General features: G+C 39.8%; 2 protein-coding genes across 4 annotated transcripts; both read right to left on the bottom strand.

Annotated features, from left to right (window-relative positions):
- Positions 1–1,294: 1,294 nt before the first annotated feature.
- LOC307015833 (uncharacterized protein) lies at positions 1,295–7,451 on the bottom strand. The gene is made up of 20 exons (XM_079644733.1): positions 7,361–7,451; positions 7,216–7,274; positions 7,053–7,139; positions 6,850–6,971; positions 6,613–6,756; positions 6,405–6,482; positions 6,163–6,330; positions 5,768–5,870; positions 5,164–5,384; positions 4,593–4,749; positions 4,303–4,514; positions 3,864–4,226; positions 3,648–3,762; positions 3,402–3,571; positions 3,223–3,317; positions 2,599–2,729; positions 1,988–2,177; positions 1,736–1,877; positions 1,536–1,632; positions 1,295–1,401 (listed from the first exon to the last, which is right to left on the bottom strand). The coding sequence occupies exons 1-20, from the start codon at positions 7,381–7,383 to the stop codon at positions 1,325–1,327; spliced, it is 2,754 nt and encodes a 917-aa protein (XP_079500859.1). The 5' UTR covers positions 7,384–7,451; the 3' UTR covers positions 1,295–1,324.
- Positions 7,452–18,788: 11,337 nt separating this feature from the next.
- LOC307016824 (uncharacterized protein) lies at positions 18,789–21,099 on the bottom strand. Of its 3 annotated transcripts, none has more exons than XR_013801918.1 (3): positions 20,912–21,099; positions 19,818–19,933; positions 18,789–19,606 (listed from the first exon to the last, which is right to left on the bottom strand). XR_013801918.1 is itself a non-coding variant. In XM_079646146.1 (3 exons), exons 1-3 carry the CDS (start codon positions 20,956–20,958, stop codon positions 19,312–19,314), a joined length of 438 nt encoding a protein of 145 aa, XP_079502272.1. In that variant the 5' UTR covers positions 20,959–21,099; the 3' UTR covers positions 18,789–19,311. The 3 variants fall into 3 exon arrangements, 1 of the variants encoding a protein (XP_079502272.1); XR_013801919.1 differs by lacking the exon at positions 20,912–21,099 and adding an exon at positions 20,025–20,887; XM_079646146.1 differs by having other exon boundaries at positions 19,818–19,913.
- Positions 21,100–21,681: the final 582 nt, after the last annotated feature.

The raw sequence follows: 21,681 nt of genomic DNA, 5'->3' as shown, positions 1-21,681 counted from the left end.
GTTACCACATACGTTTTAAAATGCTTAATAAACACCGTAACTTTCATAATATAATTTCTCGGTCATAATCGGTTGTTTCCGTGAATGGCCGACTGTTGTGTGACGGCAAATGCTGCGGCTGCAAGGCATTGTGGGGCAGCATTTTCTCCTCTCCTTTCGGTGAGGGAGGTCCAGTGGTTCCTACGCTAAAGGAGGTTATCAAGGCAGTTTGAAACCTCCTTTCCTATCTAGAGCAGAGGTTCCCAAACGTTGCCATGCCAAGTACCCCAATATAGCATTATCCTCTGGCGGGGACCCCCCTGTTGCAATTTATTTTTTAAATGACTACATTATGATGGAAAATATGACAAATCATACAGCTTAATACATTTTCTTAATATATATTTGTATTAATAATTAATTAGTTATTCTTCTAAATTGTTTTTGTATTTATCTTTTGTTTGTCATTCATTGAGTCTTGTTATAAACATTCTTAACACAATATTAAACAGTAAACATATGTTTGAAGCATTTTTAAAGTGATTTCTGTCTTTATAATATATCATTTTGAAAAGTAATATGAACATATATATTTTTAGCATTTCTGAAAGCTACTTATGCCTTAATAATAATAATCAACAGTAATATTAACATATATCAATATTTGCTACAGCCGTGCTCTCATCCAGCTGCAGAGCGAAATATTAACTAGCTCTCACTTTCTCCAAAATCTGAGCAGATACTCAGTTTTCACTCAGCTCGATTCTAATTGGCTTGAAGGGTGGTCGTGTGATTTCAAAAAAAAAAAAAATTTTTTTAAAAGATTGGCATCAAAGGACACAGCAAGATATGCAGTTGTTAACATCTAAAAAAAAAAAAAAAAAAGAAGTTTTTAAACACTTTTAAAAACACTGATCTAGAGAATTCAAATGGCACTTACTGTATCATGGCTGCCACTGAGGGACTTCCGGGTCATTGCACTCAGTTAGGAAGGTTCCTAAGCAAAATTGACTATTCGACTACAGTCCAGATGTCACTTCAATGTGTTGCAGTGCTACCCAATAGAAGCGCAAGTGTTACACAATGATGTCACTGTTTCTGAAGTAAATAGGAGTTCAATGGGGGGGGAGGGGGGGGTGTGTGTAAAAGAAACTCCCTCTAAAGGAAACTTTGGGATTGTAGCCTTTGCAGACCACACAGCTGCTGTACAGTAAATACATGTGGTTTGGAGCAGAGAATCATTTTGGACCTCCCATAACCATAGAAAACACAACTATAGATGAAAAGAAAAACTCCAATTACTAGTACAAGTGAATTCATTTAAAATATTTTATTAAGATTTTGTTTAGGAGCTCATTATAATGATGGGTCCTGAAGTCACACTTTTGAAACCGGGGTCATCTGAAATGGCACGTTTTTGACCTGTGGGAGAAAAATAAATAAATATATTAGCCACTTTATTCAAAAGCCATTGTCCCGTTTTATAATTTGAGCCAACACGTGTAAACCTTATCGTACATTACTGGATAATGACATCAGCATGTATGAGAGCATACCCTTCATCGTGTTGTCCTGGTCTGAACACTGCAGATTACAAGCTGCATCCACTGGATTTCTAACATCACAGATGACCACCTCACAGTGGACAAAGACCTACAAAGGTATGAATAGATTTAAGGATTTGTTATAGACTTTTGTTTTCCAAACTCTGAAGCAGCCAAAAATAAAAAGACTATTTATTCTTATGACTGAGTACCTGGCGGTTCAAGTTATCCTTGTCTTTGGCGAAGGCAAACATCGGGACCTCAAACCGCTTGAAGTTGGAAGGATAATTAACTCTGCCCTTAGGCAAAACAGAGTGGAAGATCACTGGGTGCGGGTCCCTTGAGTTTGCACAACTGAGGGAGAAAAAAAAAGAGCACCCTATGATTTTAAACCATCCCTTTTTTTCAGTTTGACAAACATTTCATTGGGACATGAAAAAAATAAAGAAATATATACAAGTTACCCGTTAACGATGAGGTCCCACCGAGGGAGGGACATCTTGTCCTCCTCCAGCGTTGCCCAGCAGTATGCCAGCTCAAGAGATACTTTAGGGTTGTTAGATCCCATCAGTTCCACCTCGAAATACAGCGGCTGTTGTAGGTAATTTGTGAAGGGATCGTCCTCAACGCGGTGAAACACACTGTAGGAGTCGTCTGAAGTGAAGCAGAACATATTGACCCGAATTATTAAGGATTCAGGCAGGAATAGAAACGGCCTGTACACAGAACATTAAGGCGCATAATGCAGAAGAGTTTAACTCAGATGTAGTCAACATCCCAGTTCTCAGTTCATTGGTTTAAAGATTAACTTTTTGAAAAAAAAACATTCCAATTACTTAAAGTAACTAAGTTCATATGAACTGTCTCCAAGTTAACCAAAATCCTGCATTTTGAAAGAAAGTGTTATCCTGTCTCTTTGCATTAACCTTTTTCAACGTGTTGACATGATAGAACTCTTATTTCTACCAGTTTCTAGCTTTGGGAGAGTTTCCAAAGACTTGAAAAAATAAATCTAATCCTCAGCAAGCATGCAAGACAAAAACAAACTACACAAGGCATGAAGAACTTTCTTTACCCAAAGCAACTCTCATTTCAACCTGCATCCCGCCTCGTGCATCGTCAGCGTACGGTTCACTCCTGCGAGGTCGGGTGTTGAAGCCAATAGCCTGGTTAGTGTTGATGTCATAGTAACAGAACACCTTAAGCCTGAAAGAAGAAAACTCTTAAGTGGGAACACTTAGAACTGTTCAATTGTTACCCATTGGCACCGTTAACATCTGGGATTGCACCATGGAAGGATTTATTGCGTACAAGTTGACTTCTGATAAGGAAAATATAATTTAAGAGTCTTTAAAGTTCTAAGTTTTGTCAAATGGTTAGCCTACAAAGTCTGTTTTTAAATTTGGCATCAGACTGTCAGTTTACATAATGGTGAACATGAATGTTTACGGCTGCAAAACCCAGATTATTTGTTAATAATGTCCAAGATGAGAATTTTTCTTTTCTGACTTAAAGTCTAAAACCCAATGACCTGAAGTGTATCACGTTAAGACAAACAGAAAGCATTAAAAAGCTGACATTTAGAAAACCGGAAGCACTTTGTTAATTAATCTTCCATGTCATTTTTCAAGCAACGGCTTTGATAATAAATGAATCATCCAACCTTCAGCTTGGTGATTCTAAGTCTCGAGATACTCACTCAAACTCCGGCTCCTTCGACTGTGAGAGCTTTCTCAATTCAAGTTCATCTGTGATGGAGATTTCATTCTCATACAGCATCATATTGGGCAAAAACTAAGAAAAGAAAAAAATTGAAAGAAGTTGTTTCTCAGTTTGAATCCTATCGCAATCAGCAAGCTGTTCAGCAGCATGCTTTACCTTCCTGGTCGTCCCACAGGAGTTTGCAGTGAAGACAAAATAAGCGTACTGGTCGTTGCTGTATGTGGGGCCACAGGCGGGGTTTCTGAGGGTGAGCCGTCGGGGGTTCAGACTGGGAACAGACTCCAGGGTTATAGCCAGAGCCGTGATGGTCCCATTAGGGAAACACTCTGAAAAAGACGATCAGACATTTGTATGCATTGGAGATTTAAGCCTACATAAGAACACGTATTCTCTTTAACAAACCAATCAGCTTTGTGACGAAGTTGCAAGCCAAGGAGAAGTCTTGGATAGTTTTGTTGGTCTTCGGATATCTCAGAGTCACATCCAGTCTGCTCTTGATGGATGACGACTCAACAGCCTGAGAAGTTTTCAGAAACAATACATTATGATTTAAAGACTATGATCTTGACAAATGTTGCCAAATCCCTGCACATTTAAAACTTTGGTTAAGATTCATACCTCGACCGTAGCATCAGCTGCAGAAAATGGTACAATCAAACTGAAATGTGTGTCGTTGCCCATTAAGCCGTACTGCTGAGCCAGGCTCCCGGTCAGCATTCGTTTTCCAATTATGGTCTGAAAGTTGAATCCTTTGATCCCGTATTTCACGAGGACATAGAAATTCTTATCATCACAGCGACCTGAGACAGAGGGAGGAGCTGCAGAGGGAGGAGCTGCAAAGGGAGGAATTCCTCTTGGGTACAGACCCATGACTTCCAGTTTAGCTCTCAGATAAGCAGTGGCAGTAAATGGAGCATGCTTTGGCAGGACCAGGAAGCCAAAGGTCAGATGAAGGTTGTAAATTGTAACCCCCATTTCTTTCTGTTGGGAGATACAGATAGTTATTAGCCGACCAAAAAAAATGCATTTAATTTCCCACGTTGAGTGTAAGGCTCACCCTTTGTCCTACGACACGGTCCGTGAAGGGCACTTCCACAGTATAGACCTTGGAGCAACCGTTGGGGGACATTTGGTCAAAGACTTTAAAGCCTCTGGCAATGCATTCGGCCAAGGACAAAACCTCAGAGGGGGAGCTGATGTTCTTTAGCATTACATCAAAGCCCACCGGCCCAATCAATGCCTTAAACATCATCTCCTTGGGAACAGTGGCTGTAGGTCAAAAGTGAAGAAATTAAGGCAGGTAGCAATTTATGTAAAAAGGTAGCATGAGTAGAAGATAAGACTCACCGTCAATGACTTGTGGAGGTTGAAGCTGCAGGGGGGTCTCGACGGGGAGGAAGACTTTGTATCTCGTGTCCTCATTAGCGTCGTCTTCAGTCCAGAGCAACTCGAGCATCAGCTCATTCATATAAGAAATGAAGTACTGACCATCCTGGGCATGACTCTGCATAAACAAACATCCTGAGTAAGGTCTTTCCTGAATAACATCATCATCTACAGATTAAAAAGAAAAAAGGGAAATTTGTCTGGCAATGAAGCTCTAGATGTTGCAACAGTCAAACATACTCACACGATCCATTTACATTTGTTTTGTACATACCAACAGGATTTCAGTAGTGTTATCTTCCATGAAACAACAAAGTGTGATTGCTTGTTAAACTGTGTCTCTAAAGTCTAAAATGACTTTAATGTACCATTTAACTACGTCGATTTCTCCACTGTTTTGAGCAATTCTTTAAATCCAAGAAATATAAACATCTACATTTAGCCCTTTTGTATTTCAGATTTTTTTGTTGCATAGCTGCATGCACGACTCAAACGTCCTTGTCAATTTATGGACTAAATTGTTTTAACTAACCTTGATCTGGCAACCAGCAGCCCCAATAGGAATTTCAACAATGACATAAAGGTCATCGAGAGTCAGGGAATAGTTTCTGGCCGATAACTCTGTAGCTTCGAGCTTCCTCCCATCGACGCCCATGTTCACCTCCAACAGTCTGAAGTGTTTCGAGTAAATCAGAGGGTCAATGCGCCTCGGCAGGAACCAGCGGATTGAGGTTTCAGTAAAGAAAACCCCACCTGTACACCAAATAAATACAGCACTTAAAGAAAGGTCTAACATGGAAAGTTTTAAGAAAAAGGGCTAACGTTTCGGAAATAGTGAAACCCTCAAAATATTTTTGACAGAGCAAATGGTTAATCAGTCGTATTTTATTTAAACCATCTGAAAAAGGAGAATTCAAGCCACACATCCTTAAAATAAATAAACATCTTCCTGGATACAAATTCTGGTGGGGAAGATATCTTTGGCTCCATTTTTACAAATGTTTTATATTTAGAAAAATGCTGGAATCAGAAATACTGGCAGATGTGTTATTTTTAATTCCTGACAGTAAAAAGTGCCCCAAATTCCCAGTGAAAAACACTACAAGACATGACATCAGTGAGTCTCTTTAAATTACCCTGAGCTTGAGGACAAGCAGCTCCTGCATAAAGTTGAGACGTCAACTTAGTCTTCTCAAATACAATTGAGGTGCTGAGCACAGTCATCGGCACACCTGCTACCTGTGGGGGGAGATTACACAACATGTGGATGTAAATGCATACTGTGGTAACATAATAATTTCACTCCTAAATATCTGAGGGGATATGAATAAGAACTCACTGATTTAAGAGTGCCAACTGGATTCCAGACAAAGTAATCCATTTGAAAGGCAGTCTGGTTACATTATTTTATCTATGGCTGTAAGTGTAAGCAAGTACCTAATGGGCTGCTTTAGTGATTTAACAAGTCTGCCTGAGGGGAAGATATCAAGCGAGAGTTTTTTGAATCTCAGACAAACTGCAATCCACTTACATCCTTGGTGTATGTTTCACGTGAAGGATTTGGGCTTCGCAGCACCAGCCTGGTAGGAGTGCTTGAGATCCCATAACCATTTCTCTGGGCTTCGACCACCTGCATGACCCTCTCCTCAGGAGTGAAGAACACCACTTTGGTGATTCTGAAGCCTGCGTCCATGGGTTGCTGTGAGGCAAATATCAAGACGTTACATACATGTTTCTAGAATAAGAAAAATGGGCAAAATGAGCCAATCTTACCTCAGCAGCTTTTCGAGGATGCGAGTCGGGGTATGCAGGCAGGTTATAATCATTTGGAGCTGCTTTTTTCACAGACACCTAGAAATGAGGCCACTCCATAAGTGATAATCAATCTCTGCAGTGACATGAAATGTACCGGCCTTGACACTCATGAGGTATCAAGCCACTAATCATATAGACTGGAACATGCCCTGCTGCGTTCACTTGCCTCCATGTAGTTGGGTTTACAGATAATTTCCCGGGAGGCCCAGGAAGAGTAGTAGCAAGTTTCTTCCACCAGGTAAAACTCATCTTCAATCACATTGTCAGACTGTAGCCGCAGACCTAGTTTTGTTGTGAATGCTTTATCATCCTAAAAACACATGGAAACAAGTCTCAAAATTAATTGCCACGTCAAAAGAAACATTTGATGCTGCGTCACAAACTAGCATTCAGTCGTTTTTACCACATTTTGAGCAAAACAGTTTTGGATGGAGGCATAAATCACAGCGTTTCCCAGGTGGTATTTCTTTATGGTGAAGCCACACTGAGAAGATACATTTGGCGTGAGGATGATTGAAGAGTTATCTGAGGAAACGAACAATAAAAGTTTGAATTAAAAGTGAGATTAAGTTAAGAAAAAGCAATATACTTGAAATGTCAGCTTACTTATGACAGCAGACACTTCAAGAGAACTTCCTCTGAGTCGACTGACATCCACACGCAGCAAATTTCCAAGGCATTGAGAGTTGATTTCTGGGATTAAACATTTATATTAGATAGCAGCACACACAAGTGTGTTGAAAAATATCACAAAATGACAAAAACGTACTTATTGGGGGCTTATTTTGTGCCTCAATGTTAACAACTGCTCCAAGGAGAATGAACCACCTGAAAAAGATTGAATATGTTTTAAATGTATAAAGGAAAATAAACCTTAGTTCAAAAATATATACATAAAAAACAAAACTACAAACCCCAATCCAGCTAAACAACCCATGGCAAGAGTTGGGAGACTGGTGAAGGTCCCTGGTTTTTGCACTTTTTAAATGAAGTTTTTGAGGATGAGGGAGGGTCCTGCTCAGCAGATAACCACACACAGGTGGAACACATTACTGCCTGATGAGGTGATTGAGCAGGCCTGTGTGTGTAATCCAGTTTGAAGGGAATCCCAACATTTAGGGCATTGAGGGAAGCAGAATGGCTGACTGGGCAGGGGAGAAGTATAGAAATATATTTTATTAAAAAAGAAGCTGAAGCAATAATAGTGAAGCATGGCCAAAGCAGTGGGATAACATAAAAAATGATTGAGAACAGCTATATCTGTTAATTAGCTACCCAGTTTAGAGATTAGTAAATATTTGGCATTTTTGGCCCAATCCCAAACCACGCTGTACCCTACCCCTACACACTCCCCCTCCGTGACGTAGTGAACTCCGTGGAGTGTTCTCTACGCCACGCCTTGCAGCTCAAAGAGGCTCCTTCCTGTCAGATGGAGGATGTAAATACAGCGGCAAGCTTTGGAACAAACTCCCCTCTCTCCGGCAGAAACAGGAAATGCTGTAACTGTATGTAACAACGGTTTCAAATCAGCATCTCTTGGACAACACATTTAAATTAATAACTCAAATAAAACTCCAAACATCTTTAATTGTGTTACTTTTTTGTAAAGCTCTTTTAGTTTTAAAGGTCCCATGTCATGGCCTTGATCATAATTCCATTGTTGAGGTATACTAAAATAGATGTATACTGTGCAATTTTCCAAACTCACATTGGTTTCTCATACAGCATCTCTGTACAGTATGTGCATTCACTCTCTGTCCTAAACGGCTTGTTGGAGCTCCTGCCCCCCCCCTCCCCCCTCCCTGTGAGCCCAGTGGCCGGCTATGGAAAGCCATTTGCGCCATTATTCGCGCGTTTATTAGTGCGTTTATTAGCGCGTTTATTAGCGCGTTTATTAGCGCGTTTATTCGCACGTAGTTTCGCGCAAATTAGCGGGTAGGTCCATTTATTCGCGCGAAACTACGCGCGAATAAACGGGGAGGTCCATTTAATAAACAGGGAGGTCCTTTTGAGTTCAAAGTTTCAGTAACCAATCGGTGAAGAGCAAAACCAGACCAAAGCAATCTGTAGATGAAAAGTTCCTGACATTGTGAGGCTGTAAATTGTACGTTATTCCATATTCAGGGGACTATGTATTAATTTGCCTTTCAATATAATAAATATATCAATCAATATAACCTGCCTTCATTGTCTTTTAAAATAAAATTGCCTTATCTTACCTTATCTTACTGAAGTGAAGGGTATTTATGTCTCCTTAAATCACCTTTTAAATGTACTTCTTATAACATGGCATGGTGTTACATATCAAAATGTTCAGTCTCTGGTCTTGCTAGAAATACAATGTCACTCACCTTAGAGCAGGGGACCCCAACTCCCGGTCCGCGGACCAGTAGCGGGCCGCGGAGGTGTTACTGCCGGGCCGCGAAATAGCTGCGAGTTTATCGTAATATTTGCAGAATTATAAATATATACAAATATTTTATCAAAAACAAATCAATACTTTTTTATTTATTTTTAATTTTTAAATTTTATACCAGTCATATTATTTCATCCAAAACATACAAAATAAATCAAAATTGGTTAGCATAAGGTCTCAGCCTCTCGTGCGCAGAGAAAGTTACAGGTGGTGCGCCAATAGGAAGTGGAGCACACAGGAGACAACCGTTTAGTCACAGACTGTTCTGATTGTGGGGGAATGGCAGTGCATACATTATTTGAGATATATTTCGAACTCGGACTTCATTTTAAGGACATTGCGGCCAGGGGTGTAGAGCTATTTTTTTTATTTGTAAAGCCTCCTTCACTTCATGAAATGGCTGCAGCATCAGGAGGCAGCCTCTGAGAAGTGCAGCACCAGCGCATACACACCGCCTTCACTGTGTTCCCCACTGCAGGCTACTACGTTTCAGCCACACACACACATCGAACGGCCCGATTATTCCCCCTATTACTCGTTGTATGAAGGAAATGTCCGGTCACAAAGGTGCATGATGTGTGTGTGTATGTGCTCAGCTCCGCTGTGTGTGTGTATGTTCGGTGTGTTTGTGTGTGTCCAACAACGGCATTTGTTTTAAAATTACCATGAACAGTAATTTACACACATCTGGCCAACTCCATAGGTATGTGGGTGTTCGCAAAAGAAGTTAGTTTAATCTTAATCTCGATGTAGTGCTAAATGCTGTCGGAGTGCACCGGAACGAACGCCCCGGTATGACGTTATTATGGCTGGCAAACAAGCCCAGGGGTCTCACTGACATTTCAGTTATATCAATATGTGTACAGTGGTCCTAATTTGTTTTAATTGTATCCTGGTTTTAAACTGTGTTAATATGTTTTGGATGCATATTGTTCTATTATTTGTTCAGGCTGTTGCATACAATTAACCACCATTGCCACCTATATTAGGCTATATTATATTATATTAATATTTGTAAAGCGGTCCTAATTTTTTGTTTTAATTGTATCCTAGTTTTAAACGTTGTTAATATGTTTTGCATGCATATTGGTATTTCTTCAGGCTGTTAAATACAATTAGCCTCTGTTGCCACCTGCTGGTGAGTAAATATTCAAATCAGTTAAAATTGACAACCGGTCCGCAAATCTTTTTTAATGTATCTGCCAGTCCTTGGCACAATAAAGGTTGGGAACCCCTGCCTTAGAGCACTGTCTTATGAGATGCTTAGCTTAGAAATCAGATTTTTGGAAAACTTAAAAACTCTTGTGAAAACACAGATGTACTCATGTCATCAATTTTTTTGGTGTTTCAGATTTGGTTTACCAACGTTTTTGGTTCACAAAAGTAGTGAAATATATGAATTAAACTATAGGGCTATGTAAATGTGTTGCTCATGTCTAAAAAGAAAATGTGTAAATTAGAATATGGAGTAAAATAGTTCTATCACTCTACTTTCACCACAGAAAAGTTACATCAGGACTGATTAATGACTTCATATTCCATACTGAGGTTCATGTGATGTGTACAAATTGAGCATTACAACTTTTTTTTTCAACCAACTATTTATGTTAACATAAGAAATTGTAAAATTTCAATATTTACAATACAGGGTTCATACACTTTTTCACCAATGATTTTCAATGACTTTTCCATGACCAAAACAAATGACTCTTTCATGTGGCTAGCTGCGCTACCTCGCCCATATTCGAAATATCGAATATGTTACAACACAGTTTGCATTTAGCACGTCTTGGGTCAATGTCTTTTGATAACCACAATTGATACTTATCCTTTAGAAGCTATACATTGTTGAAACTGCACTTCCTGAACCAACTATTCATTATAAATGTAAAGACAGGGGGAGCAGTGCCATGGTCTTTGTCTGTCTTCCAAGACAGTGGGTCTGGCTGCTGTGTACAGATGTCGTGCTTCGTTTCGGACGCCTACCCGTGCGGGTCCCTGACCTGACCGCCCCTGCGGAAAAGGAAACCCCCCCGCAGGACTTGATACTCCCCCTTGATAAATACATTTAATTATAATGAAACCAGCTGCAATGGATCATGAATCCACCAGGGGGAGCCGTGATTGAAAGCTGCCACACTGGAACTCATGTGAAATAAACAGCTGATAGATCGCAGGTATCTGATATAGCGGATATTTGTTAAGATATGTCACGGATAGGATCATATTCTGTGCTAAATAAGAGACATGTAATCATTTACTAAACATCACCATGTTTTTATTTAACAAAATAATGTTGTTTAATTCACGTTGGCGTAAGTACAAAACCATTGCTATGTTTTTAGATCAGGAAATGCAGCCCGGCTCAAACAAACTATTTTCAATCATCATCCTCACGATCATTTAATGTATCATATGTTCGCGAGTTGAAATGCATGCACTAGCCTATATTTAATCCACGTGAGTTTACAACAACAAAAATAACCGCTTTGTTTTTATATCACCGGAGGAAAATGCAGCTCACTACCGATCATCCTAATCCCATGGGCAAACAATAATATGTAGCCTACTGTACAGCAGTGCTTGAATTGGGCCGGTACTCACCGGTACGCAGTACCGGCACTTCTGATTTTTACCCATGTGGTACCGGCACTTCTTACTGAGTACCGGCACCTTGCCGGTACTCAGCCGCCGGCAAAATACGTATATATTGTAAACGCAACGCAGCGCAAATGTGGGTCTGACTCTGCCTCACAGAGGGTGACTGGCTGTCTACATGACGTGGCCTGCCGACATTGCCACTTTCATACAGATCATACTAATGCCCTCGATTGGTCTCTGTGTGTCATTCAAGCTCGGGAGGGTGTGTGTTGGTGTATGTGTGGCGCGAGCGAGCGAGAAAGCGTGCACACCGGTTACGTGTATTGTTGTTAGCATCTGGTGCTAGCTAGCTGCGCTAACGGATATAAGGAGCTGTTTCAACAACAAGGTGGAGGGAGAGTCCTTTGCTGTCAGACTGAGAGGCTGATAACTACAGCTCTGGTGAGGTAAATTACTCTCTGAGTCTTTAGATAGTTAACTTAGTTTAAGTTATCTCAGTGGGTCTCAAACAGTTCGGTCACCATTTATGTAAACACATATTTCCATTTGAGGGGGTAGTGATTAGTAAAATATGCATGAATAATACAAACAAAATGTTAACTAGGTGAAAAAAGGTAAGATAAACTTGTTGAGAGCTAAAACTAGTCTTTGCTGTTGCCTCAAAGAGGAGCAGGGGGGAGAGGAGGGAGACAGGAGATGCCGATTCAGGAGCCCAGACACACTCACAACTATAAATGAACCAAAAACAAATAAATAAACAAGTTTCAATGTTTTTTCATATTGGATATTGTATGTTATTGGTTATGGCCATGTACTTATGATTTTATGATTATTTAAATGTATACATTTTTGTTTCATATGGGTGTAGTCTCTTTATTTCCCCCTCAAAATGCACCAGATTGATGCATTTAAGTCCAACATTTAAAAAAAAATCTTACCGGGGGAGCATGCCCCCGGACCCCCCTATAGGATTTGAGACCCGGCCCCACTGTTCCCAAATAGATTTGCAATTTTTTTAAATAGTAACCCATCTCCATATGTTTCTTTTTGGGTAGTAGATTTAAACTAGAGGGCTATCACTTTGTGCAGCAACACTATTGACAAATAAATCCAGCAAAATGGCACAAAAAAACTGGTAGTGGCCTCAGGGACGAGGAGTCATTTAACCAGCCAGTAGGAGTCAAGCTTTACTTTCTTTTATATCCATAAAGAAAAAGTAAATCTGTTTACAGTTGTTTCATTATGGATGTTGAGAGGTATCCATATATCTCTTCATTTTGCTCTCAAAGTGCACCAGATTGATGCATCTAACTTCAATATTTAAAAAAATATTCCCGGGGGAGCATACCCCCGGACCCCCCTAGACTAGAGGGTGTCAGGTCCACTCTCCACTTATAAAAATAGCACTTTACCACTGCACCCCCTCTAATCTCAGATGCACCCTGAGTCATTTTGTTTAAGTACAGTGAGCCTTTCTAAAATATACAGTAAAGAGACAAACCCACCAGCATTATAGGATATACTATGACTTTGTGCCAAATACTTGTTGCTGATTTAGAGTACTGGCACCTTTTTTATTCCCATTCAAGCACTGCTGTACAGTGTTAATAGTTTACTGTATTATTAGTGTTAAGTCTGAAATGCAAAAATGTCCCACATTAGGGCAATTCACCCTACATTTAATCATTCAAACAAAATCATATTTCGTTTCTTTTTAACGAAATAAATGTGGTTTAATCCACATAATTTACTGTGAACAATTGTTTACTGTTGTGCACATTACTTTTCGCTGCGTGATGTAGCCTACCCCTGGTTAGAAGCTAAACTGCATTTCGTTGTCTCATTTCGTTCGTTGCAATAACAATAAAGTTGAATCTAATCTTGGGCAGGAACACATTTATTTACTTAGTACATATCTGACATTAACGATTAAACACATTTGTGCATTCTTTAAACAGAGTCAAGCCGACTCCGGAGGTGGCGGCACATTAACGTGTGCACCTTGTTTAACTTGAAGGTGCCTGATGACATGTAATCATTCAAACAATATCATATTTTGTTTCTTTTTAACGAAATAAATGTGGTTTAATCCACATAATTTACTGTGTTAATTGTTTACTGTAGGCTAGTATTGTTTAACTTGAAGGTGCCTGATGTGAACATTTCCAGCCCAACCAGTTGTGTAGTCTACGTGATACGCAGGTATACGCCATATAATGAGCGATGATACGTAACAACATCATTTTGTGACTTCGCTTTCACGCTTTCGCCCCCTTCTGTGTTAATACTTTTGGACGTCTGGGGCTTCCGTCGCCTTTGGCCTGTTGCTAAGCAACAGCAACACACTTTGTTCGGCTCTGACAAACCCCACGTTTCTCTAACGTTATCAGAATTTGATCCTTCCATCATTCAAGTTCGCGGAGCGCTAAACAGGAAGCAAACATGAAACGAAAACAGACGAAAATATTTTAATGTTTTCCGAAGTTTTCCCCTATTACCACTACAGAAGAAGAGCCAGGTCAGGCGGCTGTCCTAAAGGTGACAGAGAACGAGCCCGGCGCTACCGCAAATTTACCCGGTAAGTGGAATTAGCATGGTTATCATTAACGTAACAGTAGCTGGAATGTAAGAACAGGCCTCCTTGGTTACAGTGGAGGGAGAGAAAGTTAGGTAAATGTCAGCACACATGCAAAGGAAAGCTGATCTAAACAACAGAAATTCATAAAGTCAATGACTATGCAAATGAGAGTTAATTCATGGTCATGTTAAAAGTGCATTTAAAACATTTGCACCATTATATTACTATATGTTAGTTATCAGTAGTTGTCAAATAATTAGCTATTGAAAAAGTGGAAGATTTTTCTCCTTTTATCTGCTTTTCATGCATTTGTTAGCCATGATGTAAATATTGTAAGCAGTTTATTAAATACTTTTGAGTAAATCTTGGCTCTTTTCTGCAGATATTATTGGTAAAAACTTGTATTATGCTAATTAGTCATGGTTTTGTTTATTTCCAGGTTGTGCTCTTTGCAGCGCTACAAAATCAACAGGTGTCCTCACAGAACAACGAGTGTCTATGTCTGAGGAGTGGGTGCCCTTTAAGATCCAGTCCTCAGATTCAAGCAGATCAACATCTCTGGCCTCTTTGAGAAACAAGATTAGACGACATGAGACGTCCAGAGCACACAAAATAGCCCAGGAGCTCACGGAGAAGGGTGGACCGGATTTAGTTGGAAATTTGGTGAGAGCTGTGTCAGAGACAGTGTTTGCAGTAGGCCATATTGAGATTTTGATAAAAATGTCGATTAATTGTTCAACCCTAGAAGATAAGTGGGCTTTTTCCATCATTGTTCATTCTTTTATTTTTTTATTGTTAATGTCTCTGGCAGTTAAAAGTCACATAAAAATGCTTATAATACATTGACATGTTGATAACACATAACCAGTCTCAAGACTAGTCTATGCATTACTAAGTGTGATGGTGTTCATGAGGTGTTGCTTCGAGACACGATGAATACAATTATTACAGTATACCCACTACAAAAAAGTAGACTACACCACTGAGCCCAACCATTTACACCTTCCTTTTTTCCCGTCCAAAGTTTGAATTGGAGAAAGGTAATGGTTATCGATGGTGCTTTTATAGCCTATTGTATAATAACTGTGATTTATATTGCTTTTCAAATGCATATGGCCACCCATTTACACTGCTCTTCCTGTCAAGAATATGAATAGAACTTAGTTAGATCACTTTACATTTCTGCGAATGAGTTTTTAATCACACACATCTCCCCACGTCCCCCCGTCCCGAAAATAATAAATAAAATAAAAAGAGGAAACAATTTTCAAGTTCAGTTTTCACCGTTTTATTTCAAACAACTGACATAACAGACACCATACTGTAGGCCTATCTGCTGCGGAAACCAGGACGAGCTATTTCGGGATCTGTTTTTCGGGAGCTCCTCCGTCTCTCATTTACCCGGCTCCTGATCTTATGACACTGGTCAATGTTCAGATTTGGGAACCAATTGGAAACATAGGGCTCAATCTTTTTCAACCTCTTGACGGGAAAAAAGGAAGGTGTAAATGGTTGAATGATGAATAAACAGTGAGGAGGGGTACAGTATGAATACACTAGATATACACAGCCGCCCAGCTTGTGAGCAGTATGAACACCAATGAGCGCTCAGCTCGAGATACCAGCGAGTCGAGAGAGAGAATTATATCTGCATTTTCTCTTTTGGTTTGATTACACATGCTGGGGATGGTTTTACAAACATTGACCAGACCGTTCACCAGCCCCACCCCCCATGTTGCCTATGCTGTGTTGCGAACTCTTTGTTTAAAACGAATTGGCCATCGGAATGTGTGGAGGAATTCTCCCAAGGGGGATGTTCACACTCCACAGCTCTCCCCCCTTCTCCTGTGATCTCCCAAACCCCAGTCTGTAGGTTTGTGTTCGCATATTTCTATGCCGTAATTCATACTGGTCCTCTCACGCACATACATTCTTCTTACAGTATACATACATACAGGACTGTCTCAGAACATTTGAATATTGTGATAAAGTTCTTTATTTTCTGTAATGCAATTAAAAAAACAAAAATGTCATACATTCTGGATTCATTACAAATCAACTGAAATATTGCAAGCCTTTTATTATTTTAATATTGCTGATTATGGCATACAGCTTAAGAAAACTCCAAAATCCTATCTCAAAAAATTAGAATAGTTCCTCAGACCAAGTAAAAAAAAAAGATTTATAACAGCAAAACACAATCAAACATTTGAAAATGTCCATTAATGCACTCAGTACTTGGTTGGGAATCCTTTTGCACGGATTACTGCATCAATGCGGCGTGGCATGGAGGCAATCAGCCTGTGGCATTGCTGAGGTGTTATGGATGCCCAGGATGCTTCAATAGCGGCCTTTAGCTCATTAGCATTGTTGGGTCTGGTGTCTTTCAGCTTCTTCTTCACAATACCCCACATATTCTCTATGGGGTTCAGGTCAGGGGAATTTGCAGGCCAATCGAGGACAGTAATGCCATGGTCAGTACACCAGTTACTGGTGGTTTTGGCACTGTGGGCAGGTGCCAGATCATGCTGGAAAATGAATTCCTCATCTCCATAGAGCTTTTCAGCAGACGGAAGCATGTAGTGCTCTAAAATCTCTTGGTACACAGCTGCATTTACTCTGGGCTTGATGAAACACAGTGGACCAACACCAGCAGCTGACATGGCTCCCCAAACCATCGCTGACTGTGGGAACTTCACACTGGATTTCAAGCAACTTGGATTTTGCTCCTCTCCAGCCTTTCTCCAGACTCTGGCGCCTTGACTTCCAAATGAAATACAAAACTTGCTTTCGTCTGAAAAGAGGACTTTGGACCACTGTGCAACTGTCCAGTGCTTCTTTTCCTTAGCCCAAGTCAGACGCCTCTTCCGTTGTCTTGAGTTCAGAAGTGGCTTGACCATGGGAATACGGCTATTGTAGCCCATTTCCCGGACACGTCTGTGAACAGTGACTTTTGATACCTGGACTCCAGCTTCAGTCCACTGTCTTTGAAGCTCCCCCAAATTCTGGAAGCGACTCTTCTTCACAATGCTGTTAAGGCTGCGGTCATCTCTCTTGGTTGTGCAGCGTTTCCTGCCACATTTCCCCCTTCCAACAGACTTTTTGTGGATGTGCTTTGAAACTGCACTCTGTGAACAGCTTGCTCTTTGAGAAATTTCTTTTTGTGTCTTACCCTCCTGATGGAGGGTGTCAATGACGGTCCTCTAGACAGCAGTCAGATCAGCAGTCTTCCCCATACTTCTGATTTAGTTTACTGAACCGAGTGTTTTTCAAGGCTCAGGAAACCCTTGCAGGTGTTTCGAGTTAATTAGACGATTCAAGTGATTCGTTGAACACCCTACTAGTATACTTTTTCATGATATTCTAATATTTAGAGATAGGATATTTGAGTTTTCTTAAGCTGTATGCCATAATCAGCAATATTAAAATAATAAAAGGCTTGCAATATTTCAGTTGATTTGTAATGAATCCAGAATGTATGACATTTTTGTTTTTTTAATTGCATTACAGAAAATAAAGAACTTTATCACAATATTCTAATTTTCTGAGACAGTCCTGTATATGAGTCCATTTTACGGACCATTTGTTTTTCTTTATTAAAAAAGTAAAAGGAAGAGCGTCTGAGAGGCATTTTTGCCGTTTTGCTTTTTACCTTACTAAATGGTCTAATGGTCAGTGGAGCGAGGGGGGAGGGGGGCCGCAAAACTCGCGGAAGTGATTTCAAAACAAAAAGCACTCATTTGCTTGGAACAAAGAAAAAGGCCAAGACACACATTGAGTCCAGAAAATGAATGTTATTAATGGCTGTAAATATAATAAGCCTGTGTCTAAAATTGACAACAGGCTTATTATATTTACAGCCCTTAACATTCATTTTCTGGTCTCAATGTGTGTCTTGGCCGTTTTCTTTGTGATCGCTAAATTCCCCTTGTTTCCTCTTGCATACATATGGTCTCCAGACATACACACATTCTTCTCTTGCATACATATATTGTCTTCAGACATACATGCATTCTTCTCTTGCATACATATATTGTCTTCATACATGCATATATTATTTTTAATATTAAATGTAAACATTGAATGAATGTGCATGAGAGCAAAATGTATAAATATGAGCATTAAAATATATTAATATGAGAACAAAATGCATGAATGTGTGAGTAACAATGTATGAATGTGTGCATTGAAATATGATAATATGAGAGCAGAATGTGTGAGTGTAAATATATACATGTGTGAGAGTGAAAATGTATGTATGTAAAAGGAGAATATATACATGTGTAAGAGTGAAAATGTATGTATGTAAAAGGAGAATATGTGTGTAAGAGTGAAAATGTATGTAAGTAAAAGGAGAATATATGTGTGTAAGAGTGAAAATATGCTGCATTTTGAATGTCCGATAGTCCACCATTTCCACCGGAAATATCAAAAATGTAATTAAAGTGAAAAACAATGAACAAGACTTAACGTATTAATAATAATTTATTATATTTATTCTGTTTGGATGTTGGATTTTTGACTTTGTTTATAGCAGTGATCTTCTCTGCAGCAGAGAGCTAAGCGCTGTCAGACCGGACCTAACCCTAAAAAGTATTATCATCTGAAATTAATCATTATGTTATTAATATTAAATATAAGTATTGTTACAACTTGTATTTAGAAATACTCTGTTGTAATTATTGATGCATAAATGTGTTCATTCATTCAATGTGGCATCTGCTATAATGGGGTTAATGTATGATATTACTTAATAATACAATACATTAGAATATATGATATGATAATTACATTTGAGTTTTATTCATTTCTTATTTCATAGTTTCTCATTATTATTTTTATCGCTCATCTTATTTTTGATTTTATTAATCTGTGCTATCCTGTTTTTCACTCTCATTACTGTGTAAAAACACCCCAACAATACTACAAAAAATATACTGCATAAAGCAAACTATATACTTTATTTGATCTAAAACATTTATGTTTTTTCATTATATTAGCCTATGAAAACCATAACAAATAAGTGATTAAATGCTACAGTATTCAGCAAACACAACTGCAGAGCTGCAAACATTGCAAACAGACTAAGTTCTTCAACACCCAGTTGTCTTTGTGTATTTGTGAATGAAGCGCCATCTCATGGTTAAATCCTGTAATTGAACAAATGGGGAAATTGGGCAACGCCCTCTAGCAATTTGGCAACACCCCCAGCCACTGGGATCCGCTGGGCTTTTGACTGGGACACACCCATGTGAGTCCTATCTGGAGTGCTACATCTGTAGGTGGGGGTGATGGTGCATGGGCTGCTGGTGGCTGTGTCGGAGGGAGGGAGGTGTGCTAGGCAAGACTTCTTTGCTGGCTGGGTTGATCGTGATGGCTGTGGTGGAGGCCTTTGTACCGAGGTGTATCTTAAGCTTGTGGCAGGAACAGATGGAGGTGGAGGCCGCTGTAGTGATGCTGGTCCTCTGGTCCTTTGTGATGGCTCTGGTGAAGGCCCTTGAGCCACGGTAGATCTTGACCTGGGTGCAGGCACAGATGGAGGTTCTTGCTGCTAGGCCCAGGCAGCTGTGAAATCGGAAAGAAAAATAGGACAATAATTACTACTAAGTTCATTAAAATATAAAGTTCAAGTGGAATGTTTCTCAAGCATAAATAACAATGCACAACTCAAAATAAAATGGGGAGGTGGGACAGGAGTCTCTCTCTCTTACAAGCTATTTAACTATGTTACACCCACACAATGAAAGTACACTATTACTGTAATATTTACATTTACCTATCTTCAAATGGATTCTTGTTGTTGTTGCTGTATTCTCCAGGTTCTGATGCTCCATGTCCACTGCTGCTAGTGTTACAAGTCCGCTGTGCAGAGCTGGTAATCAGATAATAAGCCTGTTAGAAAAGAATGAAGCAGAGGGAAAGTTGCTGCCGTTTGTGTGGTTGTCCTAGCCAGAATTTATTAAACACTAATAAATTCACTTACAAATTATATCCGTTTTCTCTATTTATCTTATCATTCTCTGGTTTGACGCCACATGTATCTCTGCGTTGTGTTGTGTGGTCGAATGAATATGACTTCCTTCTTGCCAACCAGGTTTATTATCTGTGCAAACAGAATATAAGGAAATGGCTTCACCAGCTTTTTACCTCAATACTTCTCCTCGGTGAGGCCTGAAGCTAACTGAGAATGTAAAAATACATTTAGTCAATCAAAATAACTGTATGTCTGACAAATTTCGTTTTCTAATAAAAAATGGACATAAATCCACATGCCATATTATGACTTTCATTAAGGATTAAAGCCTTTTTCATTTACAGTATAATACAGTGATAACAGATAACACACACAACCCGACTGTACTCACTTTAACATGGCTATGTTGTACAGGCACAATAATAGCATAGCATTAGTGCTTTAGCATTTAAATAATATGAACAATTATGACCTCAGTCCAGCATTTCACATATTTATACAAACAGAATAAATTTAAAATGTAAGCCAGACTAGTGGGACTCATTACACATAGTAATGCTATGTTGTACAGGCACAATAATAGCATAGCATTAGTGCTTTAGCATTTAAATAATATGAACAATTATGACCTCAGTCCAGCATTTCACATATTTATACAAACAGAATAAACTTAAAATGTAAGCCAGACTAGTGGGACTCATTACACATAGTAACATAGTAGAGCCCTACATTATTCAGGGAGCAACAGCCTGTGTTAAAGGAGCTAGCGGACGCCATAAGCCATTAGCTACACGCTTGTGGCGGAGCTCACAGAATGACATTAAACTACACATAAAACAGTTTCAAACACACTTCTCAGATCGAAATATGAAATAATCTGTGTACACACTACTAACCTATTGAACAGGAGAAATGAATGAAGCAGAGGGAAAGTTGCTGCCATGTGTCTGTCGTCTGTCGTCTGTCGTTGTGAGTCCGAGAGAACAGTATCGAGAGCTATTAACCCAGCTCTGACGGACAGAGCTTACCGAGAGAGAGCATACCAGGGGAACCCCCCCTCTCTCTCGCTCTCTCCCCAAAAAGAAAGTTCTGTTACAGAATGGTTTAGGCTAGGTTGCAGCTCCACCCTGTGGACGTATTGTGCCTGTGTTATATATATATCTGCCTCACGTGACTCTGCCCCAGTTGTATGATTACCTGCTTAATGTGAATACACGGCGTTGAGACACAGCCTGATTTGCCTTGTTTATTAATGCACCTACATCTACAAACATGGTGTCAGAAGCTCAAATAGGACCCAGCTGTGGATTGCATGCTACTATCCGTCGCTGAGACGGCGTGCATTTATTTGTTTTGGTGAGGTTTAGCAGTTTCAGTTAGCCTGTTAGCATTAGCGTCACGTTGGAACAATGGCATCCAGCATCCCACCTCCGGAGCCTATGAAGATGGCGGGGGACATCCACGGCAACTGGGTGAGCTTTCGAGCAGAATTTGAGGATTATCTGCTTGCGACCGGGCTCAGCGAGAAAGAAAAGCCGGTACAAGCAGCTGCGCTAAGGAGGCTAATGGGGAACGACTGCCGCCATGTTTACAAACACAACCTGGGACTCACCGCGGACCAACAAAAGGATGCGGGTGATATACTGGTGGCACTGGAGCAATACTT

This window comes from Notothenia rossii (genome assembly GCF_949606895.1).
Source record: "Notothenia rossii genome assembly, chromosome: 8".
NCBI classification, from domain to species: domain Eukaryota; kingdom Metazoa; phylum Chordata; class Actinopteri; order Perciformes; family Nototheniidae; genus Notothenia; species Notothenia rossii.
The sequence above is the reverse complement of the archived record's forward strand: the minus strand, read 5'-3'. Positions and strand labels throughout refer to the sequence as shown.

Bases quoted from the DNA above. Each gene is read 5' to 3' on its own strand.
- LOC307016824 (XM_079646146.1), bottom strand. From the start codon at position 20,958: ATGGCAGCAACTTTCCCTCTGCTTCATTCATTTCTCCTGTTCAATAG. The intron at 19,914-20,911 runs GTTAGTAGTGTG...TCTGATTACCAG, and splicing joins TCATTTCTCCTGTTCAATAG to CTCTGCACAGCGGACTTGTA. The intron at 19,607-19,817 runs GTAAATGTAAAT...CCGATTTCACAG, and splicing joins AAGAATCCATTTGAAGATAG to CTGCCTGGGCCTAGCAGCAA.
- LOC307015833 (XM_079644733.1), bottom strand. From the start codon at position 7,383: ATGGGTTGTTTAGCTGGATTGGG. The intron at 3,318-3,401 runs GTAAAGCATGCT...TTCTTTTCTTAG, and splicing joins CCTGTGGGACGACCAGGAAG to TTTTTGCCCAATATGATGCT. The intron at 2,178-2,598 runs GTAAAGAAAGTT...GCTTCACTTCAG, and splicing joins TGAAATGAGAGTTGCTTTGG to ACGACTCCTACAGTGTGTTT.